Source organism: Balaenoptera musculus, chromosome 5, assembly GCF_009873245.2.
Source record: "Balaenoptera musculus isolate JJ_BM4_2016_0621 chromosome 5, mBalMus1.pri.v3, whole genome shotgun sequence".
Lineage (NCBI taxonomy): Eukaryota > Metazoa > Chordata > Mammalia > Artiodactyla > Balaenopteridae > Balaenoptera > Balaenoptera musculus.
The window spans coordinates 27,518,100-27,542,646 of record NC_045789.1 but is presented as its reverse complement, the minus strand read 5'-3'; the positions used below and the strand labels follow the sequence as shown (position 1 = coordinate 27,542,646).

At 42.7% G+C, this 24,547-nt stretch overlaps 1 protein-coding gene across 2 annotated transcripts; it reads right to left on the bottom strand.

Moving 5' to 3' along the window:
* Window positions 1–657: 657 nt before the first annotated feature.
* Window positions 658–22,158, bottom strand: MMAA (metabolism of cobalamin associated A). 2 transcript variants are annotated; one of them, XM_036853582.1, is made up of 8 exons: window positions 21,990–22,158; window positions 19,587–19,757; window positions 13,653–14,153; window positions 10,933–11,055; window positions 7,943–8,113; window positions 5,083–5,168; window positions 2,703–2,852; window positions 658–1,670 (listed from the first exon to the last, which is right to left on the bottom strand). In XM_036853582.1, exons 3-8 carry the CDS (start codon window positions 14,092–14,094, stop codon window positions 1,383–1,385), a joined length of 1,260 nt encoding a protein of 419 aa, XP_036709477.1. In that variant the 5' UTR covers window positions 14,095–14,153; window positions 19,587–19,757; window positions 21,990–22,158; the 3' UTR covers window positions 658–1,382. The 2 variants fall into 2 exon arrangements, with proteins under 2 accessions (XP_036709477.1, XP_036709476.1); XM_036853581.1 differs by lacking the exon at window positions 19,587–19,757 and having other exon boundaries at window positions 21,990–22,157.
* Between the last annotated feature and the right edge of the window lie 2,389 nt (window positions 22,159–24,547).

The window sequence follows — 24,547 nt, the reverse complement described above, 5'->3', positions numbered from 1 at the left end:
ATAATCAAGAAATTCGATTCTAGATAGGAGGATAAGTCACAGTGAAAGCTGACATACTGTGTCAAATATTCTCAGAATAGAATGTGTTTGAAAGTTCTAGAATGACATTTTGTGCAATGGAGAAATTTTATGGTTAGAAATAATTTTATTCAAATGTACACAGTTATAACTACCGTCAAATAGTATAAAATATATTCAAAGAATTAACTAGAATGGGTGCTTTAAAGACTATCATAAAATATCACAAGAGCATGATGGTAGTAATAAGATCATGGGAGAAAACTGAACCTTTTATAAGGTCTGTACAGCTTCACATACTCATAACTTTAACATAATAATAACAATGGCAAGAGGACTCTGAGTATTTCCCATGTACCATCATGGCAGCAAAACGATTCTCCTGAGTTATCTCATTTATCCTCACCAACCCTATAAAGTTAATATGTCAATTCCATTTTACCAGGGAGGAAACTCAAACTGAGAAAGGTAGGTTATTTGTCCAAACTCACACAGCCAATAAGTAAGCGATCTGGGTTTAAAGTTTAAACCCACCAGTCCCAACGCCAGAACCCAAGCCCTTAGTCACTGTGCCATGCTTCCTCCAGAGGACAAAACTTGTTCCTCACCATCAAGAATAAAGTAGATTTTTAAGATGCTAATATGAAGTCAAATGGCCAAGAAGGAAGAGAAGCAAACACCTTTGATTACAACCCACATTATTTGTGGCTGACTTCCCCAGTTCCCTTTGGGCTCTCCTACCTACCATGGGGAGTCCGCAAGTCTAGACGACAGACTGTAAAACTGTGTTCACATCCCTACACATTCCAACTGTTTTGTTACTCGTGGACACGGCCATTTCAGGAATTCCTAGGTAGTCTGGCATACTAAATGTCGATCACGATTTTCAGCTCTTAGAAACCCACTGTGTATTATTCTAGCCTCAAGTAAGACTTCAAAAATGTGGTCACTCTTGCTTACATTTTCTCTGGAAACTCAGAGAATAGAGAATCAAAGAAAGCGTTTTAAGGTACATGGTCTTTTTCTGTCCTCCTCAGCTTTCTCTGCTCGTGACTGACGAGAAGACACCATCCTACAGTCCACCACGTATAAGAACAGAAAGCAATGGAGCTGAGTAACGTACAGCAGTTACCTTACAAATGCTGCTGACTGCCTGACCTCTGCCATCCATATCTAACGCTCTTCCACTTTCCAAGCGCAGTTCACAGATAAGGAGGCCGAGGGCACCACAAGAGAACTACTGAAAATATAAGCACACAAGTGACTTTTAATATTAAAATACTTTATTAAAATGAAGTGCATCCTACCCAATAACTTTATGTATATGAAAAGATATATAAAGTTATTGGATAGGATGCACTTCATTAGTCTCTGCTTTTAAAAGCTTTCAACAACAGGTCTGCCGCTAGGCCTGGGGACAGGGCCCCACTGAGAACGCTTTCTTCCAGGAGAGGAATCCGTTTCCGGACTGTGGGGTGGGTCCTGAAATGTTCTACCACATTTTCCTGAATGAGGTTCCACATCCAAACTCTCTGCTGCTTCTGTCGCTTGGCAGTCAGCTCCCCACTGGCAAGCATCACATCCTGGAATTCTTTCATTGTATCCCACATTTCAGTGATCCCCTCTCCACTTCTGGCAGAAATACGAATTACCTGTTGAAAAGGGAAGAACCAGAACTATATTACTTAAAACGATAGAAAACATTGTCATGGGGACTCTGGCATTTGCCAATTAAGTCTTACAGTCTATGGCATGGCGATAGGGAGGCGACAAAAATGAGACATTCTATCATCGTGTCAAAGTAGACATACCGAGAAATATACTAAGGTAACTTACTAAGGTTACTAAGTGCGAAGCAGAAATAAGACACGGATTCAAGGTCATATTTTTTAGCTCAGAGGTTTATTTTGACTGGGGATTGCTCGAATGGTCTTCAGAGACCAAAGGGATGAACTGGGAAATGGTCACTCGGATGAGAAGGGCAACGCTACGTAGGTTTCCCTGAGGCCTGAGAGCCAGAAAATGAAACCGAGCTGAGAGAAGAGCCCCGTGCCCTCCATCAAATTGCCTGGTTCAGCAGGTGCTAGGAGCACGGGTATCTGCATGGACAAGACAGCTCCAGACGCAGCACAGACAACGTGCCGGGAGCCGACAGCAAGACGTGTCATCGTTGTTCTTGTTATAGCGATTACAGGTTACTCTTTAATAACACAGGGCCCTGCTACAGATAAAGTGTCCGCATCGGTATTACTGCATCACTTACTACGGGGTTTTTTTTTTCCTTATGGAAAACATCACCCGACAAGCATAATGGGAAGGAAAGTTACCACATCAAAAGCCTGTTCTCTCCTACTCAAACTCTAACCTAGATAGTCAAGTGGTTAATTGCGCCATAATCTTCAGGATGGTTCCTTGCAGAATGGATTTGTCATCACATCCAAATGGCTCGAGCCAGCATTAAGCAATCTAATTTATCGCCTCACGTCTAGTTTTTGGCATCTAGTGGTTGAAGGATTATACTTAAAATCATAACTACACACTCGGTGGCTTTGTCATAATTTTTAAAATTATAATCTCACCTACAAGCAAAGACTGATTATATGTCTAGCTTGGGACTCACATCCTCTCTTCTAACGGGCACAGTCTACTCAGGGTGAAAACTGCAGAACAGAATGCCAGCTGACCTTTGGTCTCCAGACTCCTGAACGCCTGCGGAGTAATTTCAGCGCGCTCACATACTCTGCTTGTATCCTTCGAGCTGGCACGACCAAGTCTCCATCAGATTTGGTTATAGCGACCAGATCTGCCATCTCAATTATACCTCTTTTAATACCCTCGTGAGAAAAAGGAAAGAGAGTGATTTATCTGAAACATTTCATGCCATCAAAAATGGGACACCAGTTACTGCTAAGGTTTTGAAACTCATACACTCCAACTTTTTCTCTGCACCCTCCCAAGCCGTGGGTCCTAGGAATCACAATTATTGACAGAAATTACTCAAAAGCACTGACTCTTGGGATCATGGAAGTTATGTGTAATATCTCTTTCAAATTTGTAGACTAACACGCCGAAATACATTCAGAATTAGAGTAAATATATCATCCAGACACAATATGATTGAGTGGCAGGAGAGAGTTCACACTGCCTCATGATGGATTCCACTTCTCGGGAGCTAACCCTGCAGGATGCAAAACCATCCATCATTCAGGTGCTTGAAAAGGAAAACACCCACGTCACTAACATGTTCATTTCCAGAAACAGAGTCTTTGAAGTTTTCCTTAAATGTATGTAGCATTTTTTTTTGATTTGCATTTGAGGAAAAAATAACCTGATGGCTAAAAACACCTCAATCTCTTGATTTAAATTATGTTGCGTGAAAACACTAGAAAAATCCTAAGGCCAAACCTTATTTGGAAAATGAAGATTTTGCTATCTAAGATCAAAATTCCTTTTCAAATATTTCAAAACGTAACTTTCAATGGTTAAATTCTAAGAGTTAATGTTTCTAAACTGCAGCATCCAGAGTCTGATGTCACTAGTTTTTCAGAATTTTTCAACTGAAGGGGAGGTGCTGTATAATATAGAATTTGGGGACTTCCCTGGTGGCACAGTGGTTAAGAATCCTCCTGCTAATGCAGGGGACACAGGTTCAAGCCCTGGTCCGGGAAGCTCCCACATGCCGCGGAACAACTAAGCCCATGCACCACAACTACTGAGCCTGCACTCTAGAGCCCGAGTACCGCAACTACTGAGCCCACACGCCGCATCTACTGAAGCCCGTGCGCTCTAGATCCCGTGCTCCACAACAAGAGAAGCCACTGCAATGAGAAGCCTGCGCACAGCAAGGAAGAGTAGCCCCCGCTCGCTGCAACTAGAGAAAGCCCATGCCCAGCAACAAAGACCCAACGCAGCCAAAAATAAAATAAATAAATAAATAAATACATACATAAAAATTTTTAAAAAAAACAGAATTTGTCTGGTCTTTGTCCAAGGTTCCTGGGAGGTAACTGCTAAATCCTCGGAGTTTCCTGAGTGATAGCAGTGACTTTGTTATTCGCCATGGGTGCCTGGGACCATACCTGGGTTTACGCAAGATCACTCAGAATGGGGGCTGACCACACCAGAAGAACCAACCACGTGATTAGAGGGTTGGGCCTTTGAGCCATGCGCTAGCAGCCTGACCTCCTCTGGGGAGGGCGGGGGCTGGAGACTGAGCTCAATCATGTGGACAGGGATTCGGTCAGTCACGCCTACATAATAAAACCCCAACAAAAACCACAGACACTGAAGCTCAGGAGAGCTCCTTGGCTGGTGATGCACATGCATGTGCCAAGAGGGAAATGTGTCCTGAGGACACAGAAGTTTCGAGTTTGGGACCCTTCCAGACCTCTCTCTCTGTGTCTCTTCATTTGGCTGGTCCTGATTTGCATCCTTCATAATAAAACTCTAACTGGTACTGCAGTGCTTTCCTGAGTTCTGTGAGTCATACTGGTGAATTACCGAACCTGAGGGGTAAGTGGGAACCCCCATGTTTGCAGCCAGTCAGAGGCATGGGTGGCTTGGGAACCCCCAGGCCTGCTGCTGTGTCCGGAGTGAAAGCAGTCTTGGGAGGATGGTGCCCTCACCCTGTGAAGGCTGTGCTAACTCCAGGGAGTTAATGCCAGACTGCACTGCAGGAGGAAAGGAAGAACCCTTTCTACAATATATAAACTACGACAGTGGGATCCCAGTTAAAAGCAAAGGAATATCTCATGAGGACCTTTTCAACCAGCTGTAGCACAAACACCCATGTAACAGTGGTCTCTTGGCTGGAGCTATCCCCCATGTTACAGGTGGAAAGACTAAGTTGTGTCATTAGCTCAAGGTCATAAGTTCTACTACTATAAGTTGGGGAAAAAAAATAGAGAGTTTGCCTTTGACCTGGGTATTTTAGCCAACATGAATGATGTTTCTTTCCCTACACTAATATCAACTTAATTTACAAAAAACCCACAACATTGGGAATTTGTACTTTCAGAGATGCACACTTTGTGTTTTGGGGGGTGAAAAAGTCAAAATAATTACCTGCAATTCATCTCCTCCTGCTGGTGGCAGTAGTAAAACAAACATGTCAACCATGTCAGCAACGGCAAACTCCGACTGCCCCACACCTGAAATTTTAAATCACGAGTGTATACAAAACATTCGGAGGAGTCTGACCATCTCGACTCCCCTGACCACCACTTCCACTCCAGTTCATCTGCTCATACTCACCGTCACACGCTCGACCTGATCCCACTTTAACCACCACCTCTGAACAATGTGTTAAATGCCACTGCCTCACCCGACGGCAAAGCTGTGACCCTCCCCACCTCTCTCCCGCCCTCGTTCCCACCAGCTCAGTCTCTGACCACATGGAGAACGTGAAGACCTGCGCTCTCTCCTCACTCTCGCTGCTCTTTCTCGGCTTCCCTTTCGCGGGTGAGCAGCTTGAGCGCCTGATTCTAACCTTAGACCAGTCTGGCAGCTTCCTTGCCTTCTCATCCTTCTATCACCCTGCAAAGCCCACCCATGGATCAGTCCTATGTCCGTGTCTCTCCTGCATTAAGTGTCCTGGAGAAATCCCTCAGCTGTGTGGACAGGCGCCACCAGAGGGTCATGGGCTCCAACATCGGCTACATCTTCCTCCTGGTACAGGAAAAGCGATGCCCCTGAACGCCCTCGGGCGGCTTCCTTCCTGTTTCCCACAGTGGCTACTACAGACGCTCACTGTCCCATCATCTCCCCACATGACGATGACTGATGACCGCGGCACCTGCTTCACAGCCAAACAGAGGCAAGGACGCCCTCAGCCTCCCCCCGCCACCCCACAGAGAAGCAGAAACAACACACACTCCGCCCGGCTGCCTCCTCGCCGGGCCCAGGGTCAGAAGCATCGGCTGAAGACTGGCCTCTCCTTCCTTCCCACCTCCCCTGGGCTCTGGCTCTGCTTTATCTCCAACCTCCCCTTGTCTACAGGCTCCCGTCCCTCAAACATCCCATGAGTTGGGCTCAAGTCTTTCTCATCTGAAAACCAAACACAACCAGAAAAGAAGAAGACAAAAACGCCTAACCTCCTGCCATCATCACCGCATTTCTCTCTTTCTCTTGATAGCTAAACATCTGGGAAAAGGCAATTTATGCCCACTGTCCTCACGCAACTACGTCACATTAACCTCAATCCGCGTAAATCTGACTCCCACATCCCCCACTCCACTACACCTCCTCTCCAACTCTCTCCTTCCTTGGTGGGGCAGAGACTTCTGGTCGCCCACGCAATGTTCATTCTTCCCTATTTCCTTCCCCCAGGGTCGCTAGGGCCATCAGTGTCCCAGGTGAAAGACCACATGCACCAGACCCCCCCGTCAGCCAGAGATGTTAATGTGTGAAAGCAAAAGTCACTGGATGGCGTTTCCAGGAGAGTTCCTTCAAGAGGGCAAAGCCAGCCAGGAGGTATATAGCTTCCGACCCCTTCCCCCTTCCTTATTCCCCCTTCTTCCTTCCTTCTGCCTGGAACAGGGAGGTGAGTTAGAGCTTCATCAGCCGTCTTGTATCCATGGGCAACCTTGAGGCTGGAAACGAAGTGCTAAGAATGGAGAGCAGGGAGAACCCCCCACCCCCACCCCGGGGCGCTGTAGAACCATCACGCCCTCTGGGCCTGCCTGCCTCCAGGCTTCTTTTATTTACAAAAAAAAACAAATACACAAACAAAACCCATCCTCTTCCTTGTTTGAGTCAGAGATAGTTTGAGTCTCTGAAACATGCAGCCAAACACAACTTTCAGTTAATATGTGTGATTTTATGGTCCTCTTCCCCCTTGATTCTCCTACCACTACTCAAGCAACTTTTCCTCCACCTGCCCTGAGACGATGGACTCCTGGACTCCAGCCCATGTCTTCACTCCCTGCCTTCATGCTCCATGCTCCAAGGATCCTGCGCAAAATGCAGTGCCCTGACTGGGCCACGTTCGCTCACTCCTGTGTGTTTCGGTCAAGGCCCTTTAGCCCATACTTTACTTAACTCCAACCCTCCCTTCAAAACTGAGTTCAGGGGCTTCCCTGGTGGCGCAGTGGTTAAGAATCCACCTGCCAATGCAGAGGACACAGGTTCGAGCCCTGGTCCGGGAACATGCCACATGCTGCGGAGCAACTAAGCCCGTGCGCCACAACTACTGAAGCTTGCGCACCTAGAGACCGTGCTCCTCAACAAGAGAAGCCACCGCGATGAGAAGCCTGTGCACCGCAACGAAGAGTAGCCCCCGCTCGCCGCAACTAGAGAAAGCCCGCGTGCAGCAACGAAGACCCAATGCAGCAAAAATAAAATTAAAAAAAAAAAACAAAAAAAACTGAGTTCAACGGTCACCTCCTCCCTGAAGTCTTCCCTGATCCCCCAAATCTGAGTCAGGTTGTGTCACAAACATTGATCACACAGTAATATAACAAATTGTCTCTCCACGGGAATGTGAAGTTCTTGGGGTTTCCTTTTCAGTATTTTCGTTGTGCGTAACCACGTGCTAGGGATATAAAGGTGAAATAAAACATGAGGTGCCCAACTACACTAATCTTCTTAGTGAATACTGCAGACATATGACTCTGCTTAAATAAAATGGGTGTTATGTTAAAGTAGTGTTTCCATAGGTCAGCCTAATGCTGACAGCTCTCCTCCAGCACTGAGAACATACCGCCCTGTATAACAGTTATCCAGACACAGGGCTCACCTTTCTTTTAAGGGTAAGGATTATAGCCTATATACTCATATGTCCTACAGAGTCTGAGATAGCTTATATTTAATTACCTCTTTAGTAAGCATCTGCTGAATGAACAAAATGAAATTAGCCGTCATTCATCTTTATACAGCATTCACTTTAATAGTATTTTATTGTTATAGAATAGAAAATCACACTCACCCACGGTTTCAATAAGAATTATGTCATATCCGGCTCCTTCGCACAACAGAATAGCTTCGTTTGTGGTCCTTGTCACACCTCCTAAAGTACCTCTAGTAGGAGATGGCCTGATGTACGCATTCATATCTCTTGATAACTCAGTCATTCGGGTTTTATCACCTAAGAGTGATCCTAAAACACAGAGTTACATTTTATAATCATGGAACACCTATAAGGGCCAATTATCAATCAGCCAATTCCTAGGGGAAGTGCTTTAGGACATTTCTCCCCAAACCGCAAATTGTATTTCATATTATTAAGCTTTTGTCCAACACCATGTATGTAATGATGCCAAATTAATCTATTTAACGTTTTAAGCCCCTCAAAACCTATAATGGCTCCCGCTGGCTAGAGGTTCAAATCTAGATTCTTCAGTCTTGCATTGGAGGCCCTCAGAATGCTAGCCTACCTTACCTGTCCGATTTCAGCTTCACTAATCCCCAAATCAACCTGCCATTCCAGTTGGGGTGGTTTCTTTACTGTCCTCTTAACGTTGCTGTGTTTATCGTTCTCAGCTGGGAGTGATTTTTCCCCCCAGAGGATACTTAGCAATGTGTAGAGATATTTGTACTTGTCACAACTGGAGGGAAGGGTGTTCCTGGCATCTCATATGTGGAGATCAAGGATACTGTTAAGCATCCTTCCATGTGCAGGACAGCTGCCCACAACAAAGAATGTCATTAGTGCCAAGGTTGAGAAACTCTGCTTTAACTGAGTTGCTTGTCTATAGGACCATGTCTTACATATTTTGTGCACTGAATGCTTGTTCACAGTAGGCAATTAATGCAATGCCTGTGGAATAGAACCGTTGCTGTTTCCGTGTGTACTGCAGTATTTTGGCAAACATCAGTACCTGCAAATTCTAGAAGACTGAAAGCCCTGGAATTAGTGAAATTACCTTTACCTTCTTTCCTTTAGCCACGTAGTAACATTTGAAGGTGTAGTGCTGTTCTAACCTGAATTTTAATTTCTGCTCAAGAGCTAACCTTTCCAAAGCTGCTGCTAAACATTGAGGAGTCCCTTAAAGATACGATCTTTTCCCTGATGATTCCAGTTTTGACTTCTCATAGGTTCTAATGCCCCAGCATACACCTACCACAGAACTCAACTACCTTATTTACTGTACATAAAACTTTGTTCTAAAGTAATTTTCTGGGTGAAATCACCTCTGTGTAAGTCAACAATCTGCCAAAGCTACACTTTAAATTATTGTCCTATAGATCCTAACACACCGAACTAAACACTTACGAAATTACTCTCCCATATAATTGCCTTTGCCAGTGAATCTAAAACTGGTGACTGCAGAGCCTTAGGGAGGTCTCCAAGCTCCCACCGCAGGGGGCCTGTGAGCCCAAAGCACAGCAAGGATTGACTACAGGCTTCTCAAACTTCAATGGAATGCTATTTTCACATGTATCTACTGTTACAATGAAAAGGTAAAATTGAATACTTACAGTGTCCTGTTTATCCTTGCATAGTTTTTTCTTTCAAAGTCTTTGTATTTTTACCTGAGAAAAGGACCTTCATTTTTGGTTTGAGAAAAGGACCTTCATTTTTGGTTTGAGAAAGGTTAGGAACCACATAGCTATGTAACTTTAATCAGGTTATCTTATGTCACCATTTCCGCTACTCTTATCTCAAACTATTGTTTTCTTTTGTTATTGCAAGTATTCTAGAGTATTATGACTGTGGGGGGAAAGTCTTTGCACCTGTGTGAAAATGAAGGTCACTATAAATAAATTCTTTGTTCAAGTGCTTACCTTTCACAAAGTTCTTAGACTATAAAAAAAGCTAATACACTGACATGGATTTAATCTTGAACTTTGCGAGTATAAATTTTACTTTACGGTTAACCCTTTCATTATAGTGAATCAAAAACTGTGAATGTTCTCAGCTAAATTTCTCAATGGATGGTAATAGGAATTGTTGTCCACCTCTCTATTGACCTAAAGTCCCTGAAATATATCGTATTTATTTTTTAGCATTAAACCCACAGGATAGAAACCAAACCCTTCCACAAAGCACTCTGTATTTCCCCCTTCGCAACACACATTACACTGTAATGGCCTGCGTGCACCTGTCTGTTTCCCTCATGAGATATAAAGCTCCATAAGGCCAAGAGAACTGCATCTTATTCAACATTAAACAACACAGTACCTTTTTTGTACAGGGCCTCGCCTACGATAGGTGCTGAAATACTTGTTAAATGAATAACTGTCATGTGAGATGCTTCAATCATAAAGAGGGGTAAGGGAAGAAAAAGCTTTACCTGAGTATTTATATAGTATGATTTATGTTTCCCTTAAATGATCCTTTGGGGAACTTAGCTTATTCATTTTATCTCTGATGAGCTGCAAATTAAACTTTGAGTGACTGCACGACCTCAGGGCAGTAAGTAATTTCTGAGCACTGTGTGCTGCCAGGAACAGAGCATATCACATGGTCCCTCTAAGAGCTTTCTGTTTAACTGAACACGTAATATAAACAGGTGACAAGTTAAATAGAGCAGGAAGATTTATTTTAAGCTTGAGACGTTACAATAATATGAGGAAATTAATGAGTAAGAAGCCATTTTCTGAACTGAGTAGGGGCTGATGGAGCCAGGAAAAAACAGTAAAAGGAAAAGGGGCTGAGCCTCAGGTGTGATAGACAAAGGGGTGAAATTGGCTTTTGATCATCTGCAACTTCTGGCGCCTGTTCTCCTAGTTGTCTATGTACGCAGGCTACTCCTAGGTTACCTGTAAGCTAACCTCCCCTGGAGAACCCGATGCCCCAAACACCTCCCTCAGCCTCCACCTCACACCCACCACCTCCCTTCCTTCACTGAGACCAAACTCAGCGAAAGGTTAGAAGACACCCGTCTGTGCAGATTCCCCCTAAACTGTAACAGAGAGCCGGGTCCACTCCACGAGCCCCTGCTCTGCAATTTACGAAGCAGCAGCAATACTCACCACCACTAGTACAAGAAGAAGGGTCCACAGCCAGCACAGATAATTTGTGACCTCTCTCAGTAAGCATTTTTCCAAAATATTCTATAAAGGTTGATTTCCCAGCACCAGGAGGCCCAGACAATCCTATGGTGGAGACAGACTTTGCAATTTAATGAAATAAATGAAATCAGCACCATGATGAGTTCTACTGAAATACTAGACTACCTTCTACTTCTCCTAATTTATTAAAACCATCGTTAATGTAGTTTAACATTTCCTAAAGCGGTAAACGAAAATCTACCTATTTATCTCGTCCCTGAGTAATAGGGATACAGGAGGGAGAGAAGTCGGAGTTCCATATGTTCACCAGATTCACTTTTAAAAATTACAAAACGGGATTTGCCTTTTTAGTATAACGTAGAGCTTTTGGGGCAGACTTCATTGCCTATGTTGTTAATGTGCTGACTTTCTCCAACAACTGCCCACCTCTCATCATGATCAGTAATTATTCCACCCACCCCGATTCTGTCCATGCTATGTTCCCACTGGAAAAACAACCCATTACTCCAGAAATTCCCAGTGATTGAGAAAATAGTTTTCTACTTATGAAATACAATTTTTTCATCTCACTCATAACTCAAAGAAAATAATATAAACTGAATCCTGAAAAATAAACTTTTTTTTTATCTTAAGAAAGGCAGAAAATTCCCCTACTTGGAGAGTTAGCAGACAGTGGCAGGCAAGAACACAAACTCTGGAGCCAGTCGGCCAGTTCTGTTTCTAGCTCTACCTCTTAGGAGCTGTGTACTCTTGGGCAAGTCACTTAATCATTCTGTACCTGAGTATATTCTGCACCTGAGTATACTCTGCCATAAAATGGATATAAGAGCACCTATTTCTTCAGGTTATTGTGAGGAGTAGATGAGTTAATTTTGCAATATGTTTAGAATAGCACATGGCATCAAGAGATATATAACTATATGTTCAGTAAAATCTATAAAACATAAGCACTTAATTGTAACTACGTTCAAAAGTATGTACGGTATACTTGGCCCCACACCACAGTTTTCAGGGCAGGTCTCTGCCTTAACGGGTGCTGAATAAACATTTGTTGCTTTTATTTACCATGGTGATAAAACAACTGCAACAAAGACTCAGGTTTACCTGGCCTCATCAGGTCCAGATGGAAGAACCAGAGTAGTGCTGCAAATTTATGAGTTGCTAGTTATGTATGAGTTGCTGGTTAACTCTAGGTATTTCTGGACATTTTCTCTTCAAAGATTCTCTACAGCCTAATAAGTAAACACTTTGTCCTAACTGGAATTTCTCTTTGGGAATTTGCTATTTTGTCCACAATACATAAAGAGTATTAACACCCAGCGCAGTACTCTCAAAAAGAGAGTCCCCGCAGTGAGGGCAGAAGAATAAGGGGTGGGGAAAATGCGGACTTGTACAAACAGCAGTTGGTGAGCTCTTTTTGAAATTATCTTTAAAGCATTAGGTCCCATTACCCTAAAATCTAGGAGGTTTTAGGCCCCATATTGCAAATAAACTGAGACGTAAGTAATGCTAATCCACTTTTAAGTCTATTTACTCATTCCTCACACAATTTCTGCACTTTGTCTACCATTTTAAGTTGTTTATAGTGGGAGGGTTGGTTGGAATCACCTAGTTTGCCATCACGAAAAGCGTTCGTTCCACCCAAAACTTGCTTAATTCCTTCTGGTCAAACACATCTAGGTTGTTCTATAATGCACAGCTTCGAAAATATAACAAGCTTATTTGCAATTACAGAAACAGGTCAATTGTTCAAGAAGTGAACACCTAATATTTTTAGACAGCAAATGAACACGGTGTCTCCTTTAAAATGCATTTTGGTATTGAGCTGGCTGTGCTTAGAGCCAAGCCATTTCCAGAAACTCTAATAAACAAGTATCTGAGGGACCTCCCTGGTGGCGCAGTGGTTAAGAATCCACCTGCCAATGCAAGGGACACGGGTTCGAGCCCTGGTCCGGGAAGATCCCACATGCCGCAGAGCAACTAAGCCCATGCCACAACTACTGAGCCTGTGTGCCACAACTACTGAAGCCCACATGCCTACAGCCCGTGCTCCACAACAAGAGAAGCCACCGCGATGAGAAGCCCGCGCACCGTAACGAAAAGTAGCCCCCGCTCGCCACAACTAGAGAAAGCCCGCACGCAGCAACGAAGACCCAACGCAGCCAAAACTAAATAAATAAATAAATTGATTTAAAAAAAAAAAGTATCTGAAAGAAGTGAGACTTGCTTAGAGAAAAAACTAATGAAACACCTAAGAAGTAGAATTCTGAAATGTGATAAGGATAATTATGGTTGATATAACCACAACAGCAGGGAAGTCACTTTAGACTATTAAGCAGAAGTTCTGCTGAGAGAAAGGAGTAAACTGGTGAACAGTTCTTCCTGCGCACGTTTCTGTTCTGGGAGCCACAGCGAGATCCCTGCCAAAAGAGAAATCTCACCTTATTCTCTTAAAATACAGAGCCTTTGTTCAAGTGGCCACTGCATTTCCCACCACATAACAAGACTAATATTTACAAAGAAAAGGCATTCAAAATTCATTCCAAAATTCTGCAAGTACAAAAAAATCCCCATTAGATCATAAGCTATTTAGACTTATTTTAAAAGAAGAGAGAATTTAGAAAAATATTTACTGGACAGACAAAAAACAAAACAAAAAACCAAAAAAAACAAAGACTGACCCACTCGAAATGCTAGTGGTTTTCCTTTTAATTTTTCTTGTTCTCTGTGGTGGACCAACACTTTCTGAAGAAGCACCTGGGCTAACTCTTTCTTCCTGTTGTGAGTTGATTCTATAAGAGTTATGGCCTCTGCCAAGCAGGCCCTTTGCCCTTGGATTAAACCAGTATAAAGCTCAGCCACAAGCTTTTGTTCTTTATCAGAAAGTCCTTCTGTTTGTTCCTTTAAGGTTGTTTGTAGACATAATGTTCTCGTTAAACCATGTGACGGCAGCATCCACTTTGCATGATGGAGTCCGAGAGCACTGACTGGCTGAGCACATGGGATTCCTGACCTGAGGTGAGTACTTGAGGGTACGATGAAGTGGTAACGTCGGAAAAGTGTTCTTAAAAGGACTTTAAGGAAGTCCCGGTGAGGATGTTGGAGCAGCATGGGAATATTCATTTTGCCTGTAACTGAAGAAAATGCTGGACGTTTTTTGGTTCAGTGCGATTCGTGACTCCCTAAGAGAAAGAAAAACATATTTTGCCAGTTCAACACGCAACTAAGATACTGAAGTAGTAAAACTGCAAGCTTAGTGTTCTCCCTAGATTCTAAAACACACATACATAATCAGGGGTTTTGGTTGTACAGAGGCATGAAAGTTTCTTCCCAAACTTAAGAGCAAAGACTCCCTCCTTGTCCACAGTTAATATTCAGAGTAACCCAAATCATGAAACTACTGCTCTGCTGTGAAGTCCAGTGCACATTAAAATTTTCTTTTTTAAACAAAAAACAAACATACCAAAAAAAAACCAAACAACCCAATAGAGTAGAAATTCTATGTCATGATTATTTTCTTCCGTCTACAAACCTTACATCCATCATAACAATGTCCTCAGATCGAATATACCCTATTCGGAAGCTCATTCAAAAGGTTAAAAAAAAAAATCCCTCTGATGCTGGCCTTTTATTCATCTCCATAAAAGAAAGGTGATTAGTAAGGCAGGCATTCAGGCAAAAGTTTAGATCCATGTATGTATTCAATAGACTCACCTGGCACACAGATATACACAACAAACGGCCTAACATAAGCACACAAACCACCACCACAAGCCTTCGTGTGGAATGAACTGTGAGGACGGTCTGGAACCTGATCCAGGGCATCTCAAGGTACGGTCAGAACCACCTTGGTGCTTATTAAAAACGCTTATCCCCAGCCCCAGGAATCAGAATCTCCATGGGTAAGCACACTAAAGTTTGAGCCACTATGCAATTGGATGAGGACCCTTCACTTAGATGTACTGATATTCTCCGCTTCAGACTGTATTAGACAATGAAGGCTGACAGGGTCCACTGAGAGTCAGGAGAGTGTGGAGGTTATGAGCCAGGGCCACTCTGCGTCTCTGCCACTTAAGCTATGATGTCCTTGGGCAAGTTACTTAACCACTCTGCCTCAGCTTCCTCTTGAGTTAAGAGAACAGAGAAGAGACTAGGAAAGCTAGAACAAAATGAGTTAATTCATATAAAAGGCTGGGAACAGTGCCTAGCACATAGTAAGAGCTCAATAAACATTAGCTTTTATTACTGACACCAATTTATAAAACTTTAGTAAAAATTAGGGCATAGGGTTTCCCTGGTGGCGCAGTGGTTGAGAGTCTGCCTGCCAATTCAGGGGACACGGGTTCGAGCCCTGGTCTGGGAAGATCCCACATGCCGCGGAGCAACTAGGCCCGTGAGCCACAACTACTGAGCCTGCACGTCTGGAGCCTGTGCTCCGCAACAAGAGAGGCCGCGATAGTGAGAGGCCCGCGCACCACGATGAAGAGTGGCCCCCACTTGCCACAACTAGAGAAAGCCCTCACACAGAAATGAAGACCCAACACAGCCATAAATAAATAAATAAATAAATAAATAAAATTTAAAAAAAAAATTAGGTCATAGACCTAGCCTCCAGTGGCAAACTAAAATTTACAGACAAAAGATGTATAACACCTACCAAGTCTGCATTTATGATTATTTGAAATTTTTGGTTTTCAAGTACCTTGTAGCACATGAAATAAATTACCTTGTGGCTCCCAAGTCCCTCTCTAAATTGTGTTCCAAGGCCAGCACAAAATTAATTTTAGCTAAATAACGTTTTATTAGGAAAAAGAAGAAACATTTTAAGATTTTTTTATTGTTAGAACTATAACTGCTCATTTTTCTATTAGTTTTCTAAAAGGACAATTTATTTTAAAATGTGTAAAAATGTTTCTAAAAAACAATTTAAAAACATCCACTACCACCCTTCACATAAACACACAAAAAGACATTTAAAACAACAAAAAAAAATTAAGCGGTGCTCTATTCTGGAAGCTCTCTTTCGATACCACCTCTAAACACACTTCTTTCTCATCCATACCACCACCACTGCCACCAGACTAGAAAGCGCACAGGCAAGGCTATTTTCTGAGCAGGTACTACCTTCCAGGTCCCAGGCTAGGTTGGTTACAAAAATAAGAGCGATAATAATGTCTTTGAGGGTGGTGACAGTGATATTTTATTATGTTCCAGTTACTGTACTATAAACTTCTGTATTAGTATTCTAAGGCTGCTGCAACAAATTACCACAAACTTGGTGGATTAAAACAACAGAAATTTATCCTCTCATGGTTCTGGAGGCTGGAAGTCAGAAATCAATGTGTTAGCAGGATGTCACTCTCTCCAAAGGTCCTAGAAGGGGACTCTTCCCTCCAGGGGCTCCTCAGCTCACGGCTGCAACACTCCAATCTCTGCCTCCGTCTTCACACGGCCTACTCTTTGTGTCTCTCCTCTGTGCAGACATCTGTTGTTGAATTGGGACCATTCAGATAATCCAAGATGATCTCACCTCAAGATGCTTAATTTAATTACATCTGCAAAGACCCTTTTTCCAAATAAAGTCACATTCTCAAGTTCCAGGGATTAGGACGTGGACATATCTTTTTGGAGGCCACCATTCAATCCACTACACCTCCTTAGGTGGACAGCCTCCTTATCTTACCCTAAATGACGTAATCCCAGCACTTCAACAGCTCACAGAATAATAAACACCGTGTTCAAAGAAAGAACAATGTGCTGTGGGAACAGACAAGGTTACGGAAACTAACTCTCCTGTGGGAGGAGAGGGTTCAAGTCATGGAGGAGTCTATGTCAGGGCTGGGTCTGAAAGGTTAAGCAAAGCTGAAGAAGGATGAGGCAGGCCTTCTAGGCTGAGGACATACTTGTACAGAGGCCGAGCTGGGACTTGGTCTCTTCCCTGCCATATCACAGAAGACTGAGTAATTCAGTGAAGCAGAAACCTGGCATATATATATATGGAACTAGTGATAAAAAATGAAGCCTGATCAGGATGTAAATTGAGGCCAAGGAAGTAGATTTTGTCTTGGTGCAGGAGAAACAACAGAGATCTTCAGGGAGGGCAGTGACCTAATCAACTTCGGTTCTTAGGAGATAACACCAGGAGCAGCGGCAAGAAGTCAAGAGAGACCAGATCCTGGTAACATACAGCCCAGCCTAGCAAAGACCCAAAAGAGATGATGGGGACCTGGACCAAGGCAAGGCATTGAGGGACGGAGAAGAGAACCCAGATTCAAGACCCTCTTGTCCACAATGGGATCCCCAAAGCTTGCCATGGAGCCTGGCACATGGCAATTGTTCAGAAACACGCTAATCTGAACTTATTTCATTTCCCACTTGCTCGTCACTCAAGAGTTTATGAACCATTTTGAAATACTTTATTTCACTTTATTCTCCCAGACAATTCCATGAGGACAGCTGCATAGTTATTACTATTCTCACTTAATAAGGGGAAACCAAGAGTGAGTTAGGTGACTACGGTCATAACCAGTGGCAGGGCCGGGACTCATATCCAGGTCTTTTGACTCTCTGTGGCATTTTGTCTTAATAAATTGTTTTAGAATAAAGGAGAGCTCCTTTGGCTAAGAGGGAAAAAGATATTAGTAACTCTGCCCCTCCCAAAGTGGAGCAAAGAATGGATTAGATTTAAAATATGCCCTTTTATTAATTCCAGATCTTGGTGTCAACTCTAGATTCTCGTATAAAAAGAGGAGTGGTGTGATGCCACATTAAGGGAACGCCAAATAACCCTCCACATTTGAGTATGGAATGATTATGGCAGGCTGTTTATCTTCATTTTGTTTCTTTTTCTTTCTCTCTCTTTTTTCCCCCCTTAGGCCAAGATGAAAAATTAGTTTACATTTTCTGTGCAAACCTTATCAGTAGGCGATCCCAATAATGTATTAGGTGACAGAACAGACCAAATTTCTAAAACTTTTAAATGTTTTCTTGCTCCACAGAATAATTCACCCCTGACAACAAAGTGCACAACATACTTAAACTCACCTTAACCACATCAACCAGATTTTAAAGGAGTTCGTAAATTTTTTAAAAGCCAATATAACTCTGTCTTGTATGAACACCTTTCTGCCCTTATTTACATGTCACAGGCAGAACAGACTAAGTCTACTAGAGTGGCAAAGTCATGCAGGTAGGGAGAAGGACTTCCCACCTGCTCATGTAACTAAGTAGCTTTTCCTGCTTTCTTATGGAAAGAAATCTAATAACTTGGCCAATAATCAAATCAAACTGTTTCAATGAATTTTCACGACTCTTAAGAGTATGGTTTCATCCTACAATTTTACACTGAGCACTACCAAAATAAGAGAAATTTTGCAGCCTTTACAACACACAGTAAGATACCTCAAAGCACCGCCATTCCTAAGAAACCAGAATGTCAACTTATTTATAATGAAAAACATCAAGTAAGCAAAAATACTGAAATAGGTTGGGTAAGTGCACCCCCTTCCCTGCAAGAGGGTTCATATGGACAGCATTTTAAGGTGCTAGTTTTCCACATTTGTTTTCCTCCAAAATATCTTTTATTTCCATTCCATTCTCTCTACCATCATGCCCACATCACTATAACGACTTTCAAACTCTGATCAAAGTCCATAGGAAGAAATACACTTACATCAGTCAACACACAGGCATATATATAACTAAAAGTTTCATAAAACATTATTTAACCCTATTACATGTGATATCCTCTAATACTCTTTTCTATTTTTTCTTAAAATGCAGATTGCAATCTACCAATAGGCACAAACTACTATAGCCATTTCTATGGTCATTATTAACCATCTTCCATACTACCACTTATCCTCATAAAATGTAAATCTGACGATATTAATCCACTGCTTAAAACACTTTAAAAGTTCCCTCTATCTTATCTGTTAAAAAAATTTTTTTTCTGTGATTTACCTGTTCATTCATTCAGCAACTATTTATTGAGAATCTACCATATGCTACGCACTCTGCTAAGGCCTTGGAATACACTCGTGTACAGGTGCAACATGGCTCCCAACATCATGAAGTTTACAATCCAGCCAAGACAGTCATCACATAAATCTTTCATACTCTTTATGCGTGCTCTTATCCACTTCTCCAACTTAACTCATCCCCCTCCTCCACTTTTACCATATTGCTGTAACTATTCTGATCTCCACAAAGGTTCCAGAAAAACCCACACTCTTTTATACATCTTGGGCATTGTCCATGATGTTCCTTCTGATTGGAATGCCTTAATCATCTCACAAATTCCTCCTCAGCTGTCAAGACCAACTCAAGAGTCTCCTCCTCTATAGACAGTTCCCTGGCCTCCTTTCTATACCCCTTCAGTCATCATTTCTATCTCCTGTCATCATGTACTGGTCACATCCCTCTATAACAGTGCTAATCACATCGTTTTGTGACCATTTTTTAAGATGTCAGTCTTGCCTAGACCGAGTTATCGTTGGATCCACAGCATAAGTTCATGGCTCACAGAATAAATGAATGAATGTATGCTATAGTTTTGTATGGGTCAATAACTCCATTATGCTGATTACTCAGTTGACCAGTGTTCGAAAACTTACATTTTTCTAGATTTCACAGTATAAATATATTTTTAGGATTTCCTTCTTAAAGTCCGATTTCAGTATATGGATGTTTTCCTTCGTTAAAAATTTGCTCGGCAGCAGCCAGTCTGACTTGGAATATTTGTCTTGAAATTGATCCAATGAATATTCTCCATTTCAATAACTACTCTGGCAAGAAAAAGCATCCAGGATTTCCAAAATCAATACATTAGGTCAGTGTCTGCGGCACAGCACAGTTCATACAGGCGAAGCAGTGTTACACCATGTGTTTCTATTCCTCAATGCTAATCACTTTTGATGTGAAGATAAGCTGTCAGATGCCATTAATCTGGTTACCATCTCCCATCACCCCCCACAGGAGGCTTTACTTTCTCCTTTTCAAATAATTTCAGGAAATTTTGGTAGAACAGAATGACTTTTTAAACAAGCAACTTTTAAATAGGTCGCTGTTATACAAGATTAATACAGAACACATACTGAATTCATGCAGGGAATATTCTAAAGTTCTCTGTCCACTTTACCTTTTATCACTCTCTGTTAAGACTCCTATTTCCCAATTTCTACTTTTAGGTTTCAATCTTCTGGGGAAGTCTTGATTTTTCTAAATTCCATCACCAGTCAATGTTCTGATTCATTTCCACTGCTACTACCCTAGTTCAAATCTGAACTAGTCTTAAGGGGCTCTGAGACTAGCTATGGGACCTGGGCAGTCTCTACTATTCTCCATATGAAAATATTAAGACTTACACATCAGGGCCAAAGTGAGTATGAAATGAAATTGCGTGCATGAGAGGGCCTGGTATTGACAGGTGTTAATCAACTCTAAGGAACCTTCTTTCTCTCTTCCCCAGACCTCCATCTTGGACATCACAGCAAGACTCATACTGAACCATGAATGTGATCTCCTTACTAATCCACCTCAAATTCCTCCAATAGTTTCCCACACCCTAGGACAGTAGTTCTTAAAGTGTGCTCCCAAGATCAGTAGCCTCTCCATCAACTGAGAACTGGTAAGAAGGGGAAATTCTCAAGCCCCACCCCAGACCTTCGGAATCAGGAACTCTGAAGGTGGAGGTCAAGCCTGCCGCCGTCTCACAAGCCTGCCAGGTGATTCTGATGTAAGCTCAAATCTGAGCACCAGTGCCGGAGGATAAAGTCCAGTCTGGCACTGAAGGGTCTCCCAAACCAGTTTTCCTCCATTTACTGCACTTGCCTTCTCAGACCTCTCCTAAGGAGAGTTTTACGCATTATCTTCCAAACCTGCTGTTCACGTTCCCCACTGAGATTTTACTCACTCGTGACATCCTTCACCTCCATGACACCTCTCCGTTTCAACCTAGCTTAAACCCCAGTTTTCTTAAATCCCTTCCCATCACAGTTTCCAGGAATTTCTTCCTCATTTGACTCCAATTATTTCTGAGTACTCAGGTGATAATCTGCAGATGTCACAAACTGCCTGTTCCTGGCCCCCAGAGGGTGTGTGAGTGCATAACTGCATGGGTTGCCAATAATATTAAAAATCAAGAAAAAGCACGAAGAGATAGATTTTTGGCCTGTGTCGGAGAAAATCATATCTGTGTATGAGGGACCCACATTCCCACATGGCAACAATCAGCTGAGGGGTACTCGTTTCAAGCATTCACCAGCACTTTCCATGCCAAATAAAGGATTTTCGATATCTTCAAATATCTCCAACTGTAACTTACATTTCTTACCATTATATAACTTTTCACGTTTCTTTTGTCTCTCCTAATAGAATACAGCCCTTAAAAGAACTGAACTGTCTGGTTCTTATTACCTTGCACACAAAACAATATGAAGTTTTTACTACATAAAAGAACATTCTGGACATTGTAGACCCCAAAATGATTAGCAATCTGCACAGCCTTTCGGGAAACTTTTGGTTTTCTACCAACTTGGAAAAGCTACAGTAGTGTTTGTTTCCCAAAGTATATGTATTAAGGCACAACTCTCAAGATAATTAAATTTCTTCAGGCCATTCTGGCTTAGATTGTCTTTCATTTTCTAATGATAAAAACAAATTATCTGAATACAGTATGTCTGCTGGAAGAGACCTAGTCCGCGCCCGGCACAGTATTTGACAGAACCTAGATGCTGTTTGTGACTTTCAGTTTGAATCCTATTTTTATATCCTAGATTTTATTCCATAAAAGATGAGTTTTAATTTCCCTCTTTGGTAGTAGCTAACCTGGACTATTGTGCCTTTTTCCGACCCATCCTCTGGTTAACCATTCGCCAGGTTTGGCAGCGGCAAGGGACCAGCCACCTTACCAAAACTGCCTCACTGTGGCACAACGGTAAACTCACAAGCCTGTCCAATATGATGAAAATTTTAAAACGCTGTTTAAAGAGAATTTCCTTTCTAAGGAGAAAACCAACCTCTGAACCCATTTTGCCGACGCCTGCTTGTCCACACACTTCCCGCACCCCCGACATCATCCAACTCAATAATAGTCTCTTCTTCCTTCCCCCTCCCCAAATCCTCCAGGGGGCGCCCCCGACGCCGACGTGGGCTCCCCGGCGGCCCGAGGCGGGAACCCCGCCGGACTCCGGACGCCGCGCGCAACCCCCAACCCCTACTCACCCACCCGCGACCACGGAAGTACAGCCCCGCCCCACCACGCCCCTTCCGCCGGGCCGGTTCGCCCCGCCCCGCGCTCGGGCGCGCAGGCGCAGTGCCCACTGCCGGCGCGTGGGGCAAGAGGAGCGGCCGGGACCGGGCGGCGGCGTGGGGTGTGGCCTGGGTCCCGGCGGACTTGGCTGCGAGTTATGGGGCGGAAGGCCAGTGAGCCTTGAAGGCCTGCGAGCCCGCGAAGCGTAAGGAGGTCCGCGGGGCGCCGGGCAGCCGTCAAGGAAGTGCAGCGGGGGAGGGCGCTTGACGGTGTTCACGGGTGGCTTTTGCTCTCCTGTAGCTCCAGATCGCCTCCGAAGGTCGAGGGTAATGTCCATCCTCTCCCGGGCTTGGCGCTTCGCGAAGCCCTGGAGATGAAGCCCGAGTCCAGCCCGGCCCCCGCATCCTGCGGCGGTCCAGAGACGAAGACCTCTTCCTAACTCTCCCTGGAAGCTAAGAAGTATGGGGTGAAGGGCGGGACATGGGGACGTTTGACAGCCTGGTGAAATTAAGGGAACTCAAACTCCGCAAAGCAATTTCCAACCTGTGGGAGTAAATGCTCAACGTTCTGTACAACTCAAGCTTTTAAAGCATGGCGTGGTTTTTAACGGCGGAAGGACTCGCAGTTTTTTCTCTTAAAAGTTACCCATTTGTATTGATTAATATTTCATAAGTTGTACCAAAAGCAAGGACTCACGCTCACCGCCCTTGGAAAGTCGTCAGAGGGGGAGAGGCTCTCGCCTTAAATGGAGGTGAAAACGAACATGCTTAATATTTGCTACCTCACTGCGGCTAAGAATGGTAACTCATTTTTTTGAAAAGCTGTTGAATCCTGTAAAAGTAGAAAAACCTGAGTTTGAGTTCCAGGACTTTTAGGAAAAACTGATGTCTCCCAAATGTTTGCTGTAGTGTAATAAAGACAGCATCATAAGGCAATAGCAAAGGATCAAATTACGGCGAAAAGAAATAGTCATAAATGGGGTCTATAGTATAATTAGTGTCTGGAGCCGAGCCCCCAGTCCCCACATATGATTTGCATAATTGCATGCATTTGGGAGGGGTTAGGCATTCCTCAGTTACTTGACATGAGTTGGTTCTTACTGAGTATGGAACAATAAAAAATGAATTAGTCTTCCTTAGCATCTTTATTATTATTATTTAGACTAAAAGACCACCCACCACTTATATCCCAGAGTAATTGTAGACCCAAGAATAGTCAATTACAGAAAGTAGAACAGGCTAAGTGAAGCAGGGGGTCTGGTGGAAAGAACACATAAGCACTCAGACCTGGTTTTAGATCTCAGCTCCTGAACACAGTAAATAGGATAAGGATAGAATTTGGGAGAAGTTACTTCCTTTCTTTAAGCTTGGGGCTGCTCACCTGTACAATATTTTGTGCGGTTCTTTTGGTATGTGTTAAACTTGATGAAAGCTGAGTTTGCATTACCTAAGGAAATGAAGTTTGTAATTTAAAAATGATTTACAATCCTTAACCTGCTTTTTAACTTCAAACTCTTAAACATTTTAGTGCATTTCACTTTTTTTTCCCTTATCCAAGTGTTCTCTAAAGCATGTTCCTTGGAACATTAGTACTTTGCAAAAAGTTAATAGTTGCTTCAAGGAAAAAATTTCTAGCATCAATACTGAGGAAAACACAAATTATTGGAAGTACACTGGTGTAGCATTCTTGCCAAAACGTTTAGCCTGAATCTGTGAGGAAACACTCAGTTAAGAATGTGATTTGTTTGGACTTTTCGATAATGTCAATATCATGAAAGACAAACAACAAAAGACAGAAGGACTGATCTCCATTAATGGGCAACCATGATTTGGATAGGAATATGGATTTTTAAAAAGTTACATAGGACATTTTGTGGACAGTTGGGGAAATTTGAACATGGAAGCATAATAGATATGTTGTTAACTTAGATTTCTCAGGCATAATAATATTGTGATTATTAGAAAACGGCTTTTGTCCTTAGGAGATGCATGCTGAAGTATTTAGGGATGAGGTCATGATATCTGCAAACTGCTTTCACATAGTCTAGGCCAAAAAACAAAAAGTGTGTATGCAGAGAGAAAATATGGCACTATGTTAATTGTGGTTCTTACTTCCGATTTTCTATAGGTTTGAAATTTTACAAGATTAAAAAGTTGGGAAAAATGTAGCTAGCAATTATCTTTTAAAAATGTATTGGTTATGCTTATTAATAGGAAAATGCAAAATTCATTTATATACTAGTTTTCTTACAATCTGACCTTGAGAAATGGTGTACCATGTTTAAGAACTGTAGGAAGTCATTTGAGAAATGATCTCATTCTTCAA

What these genes read in the sequence shown, in the direction of transcription:
- MMAA (XM_036853582.1), bottom strand. Translation starts at nt 14,094, where the DNA reads ATGAATATTCCCATGCTGCTCCAACATCCTCACCGGGACTTCCTTAAA. An exon ending in TTCTTCTTGTACTAGTGGTG is followed by an intron (nt 8,114 to 10,932) that starts GTGAGTATTGCT and finishes TCTGTGTTTTAG; the next exon opens with GATCACTCTTAGGTGATAAA. An exon ending in CAGGAGTCTGGAGACCAAAG is followed by an intron (nt 1,671 to 2,702) that starts GTCAGCTGGCAT and finishes CCTTTTCAACAG; the next exon opens with GTAATTCGTATTTCTGCCAG.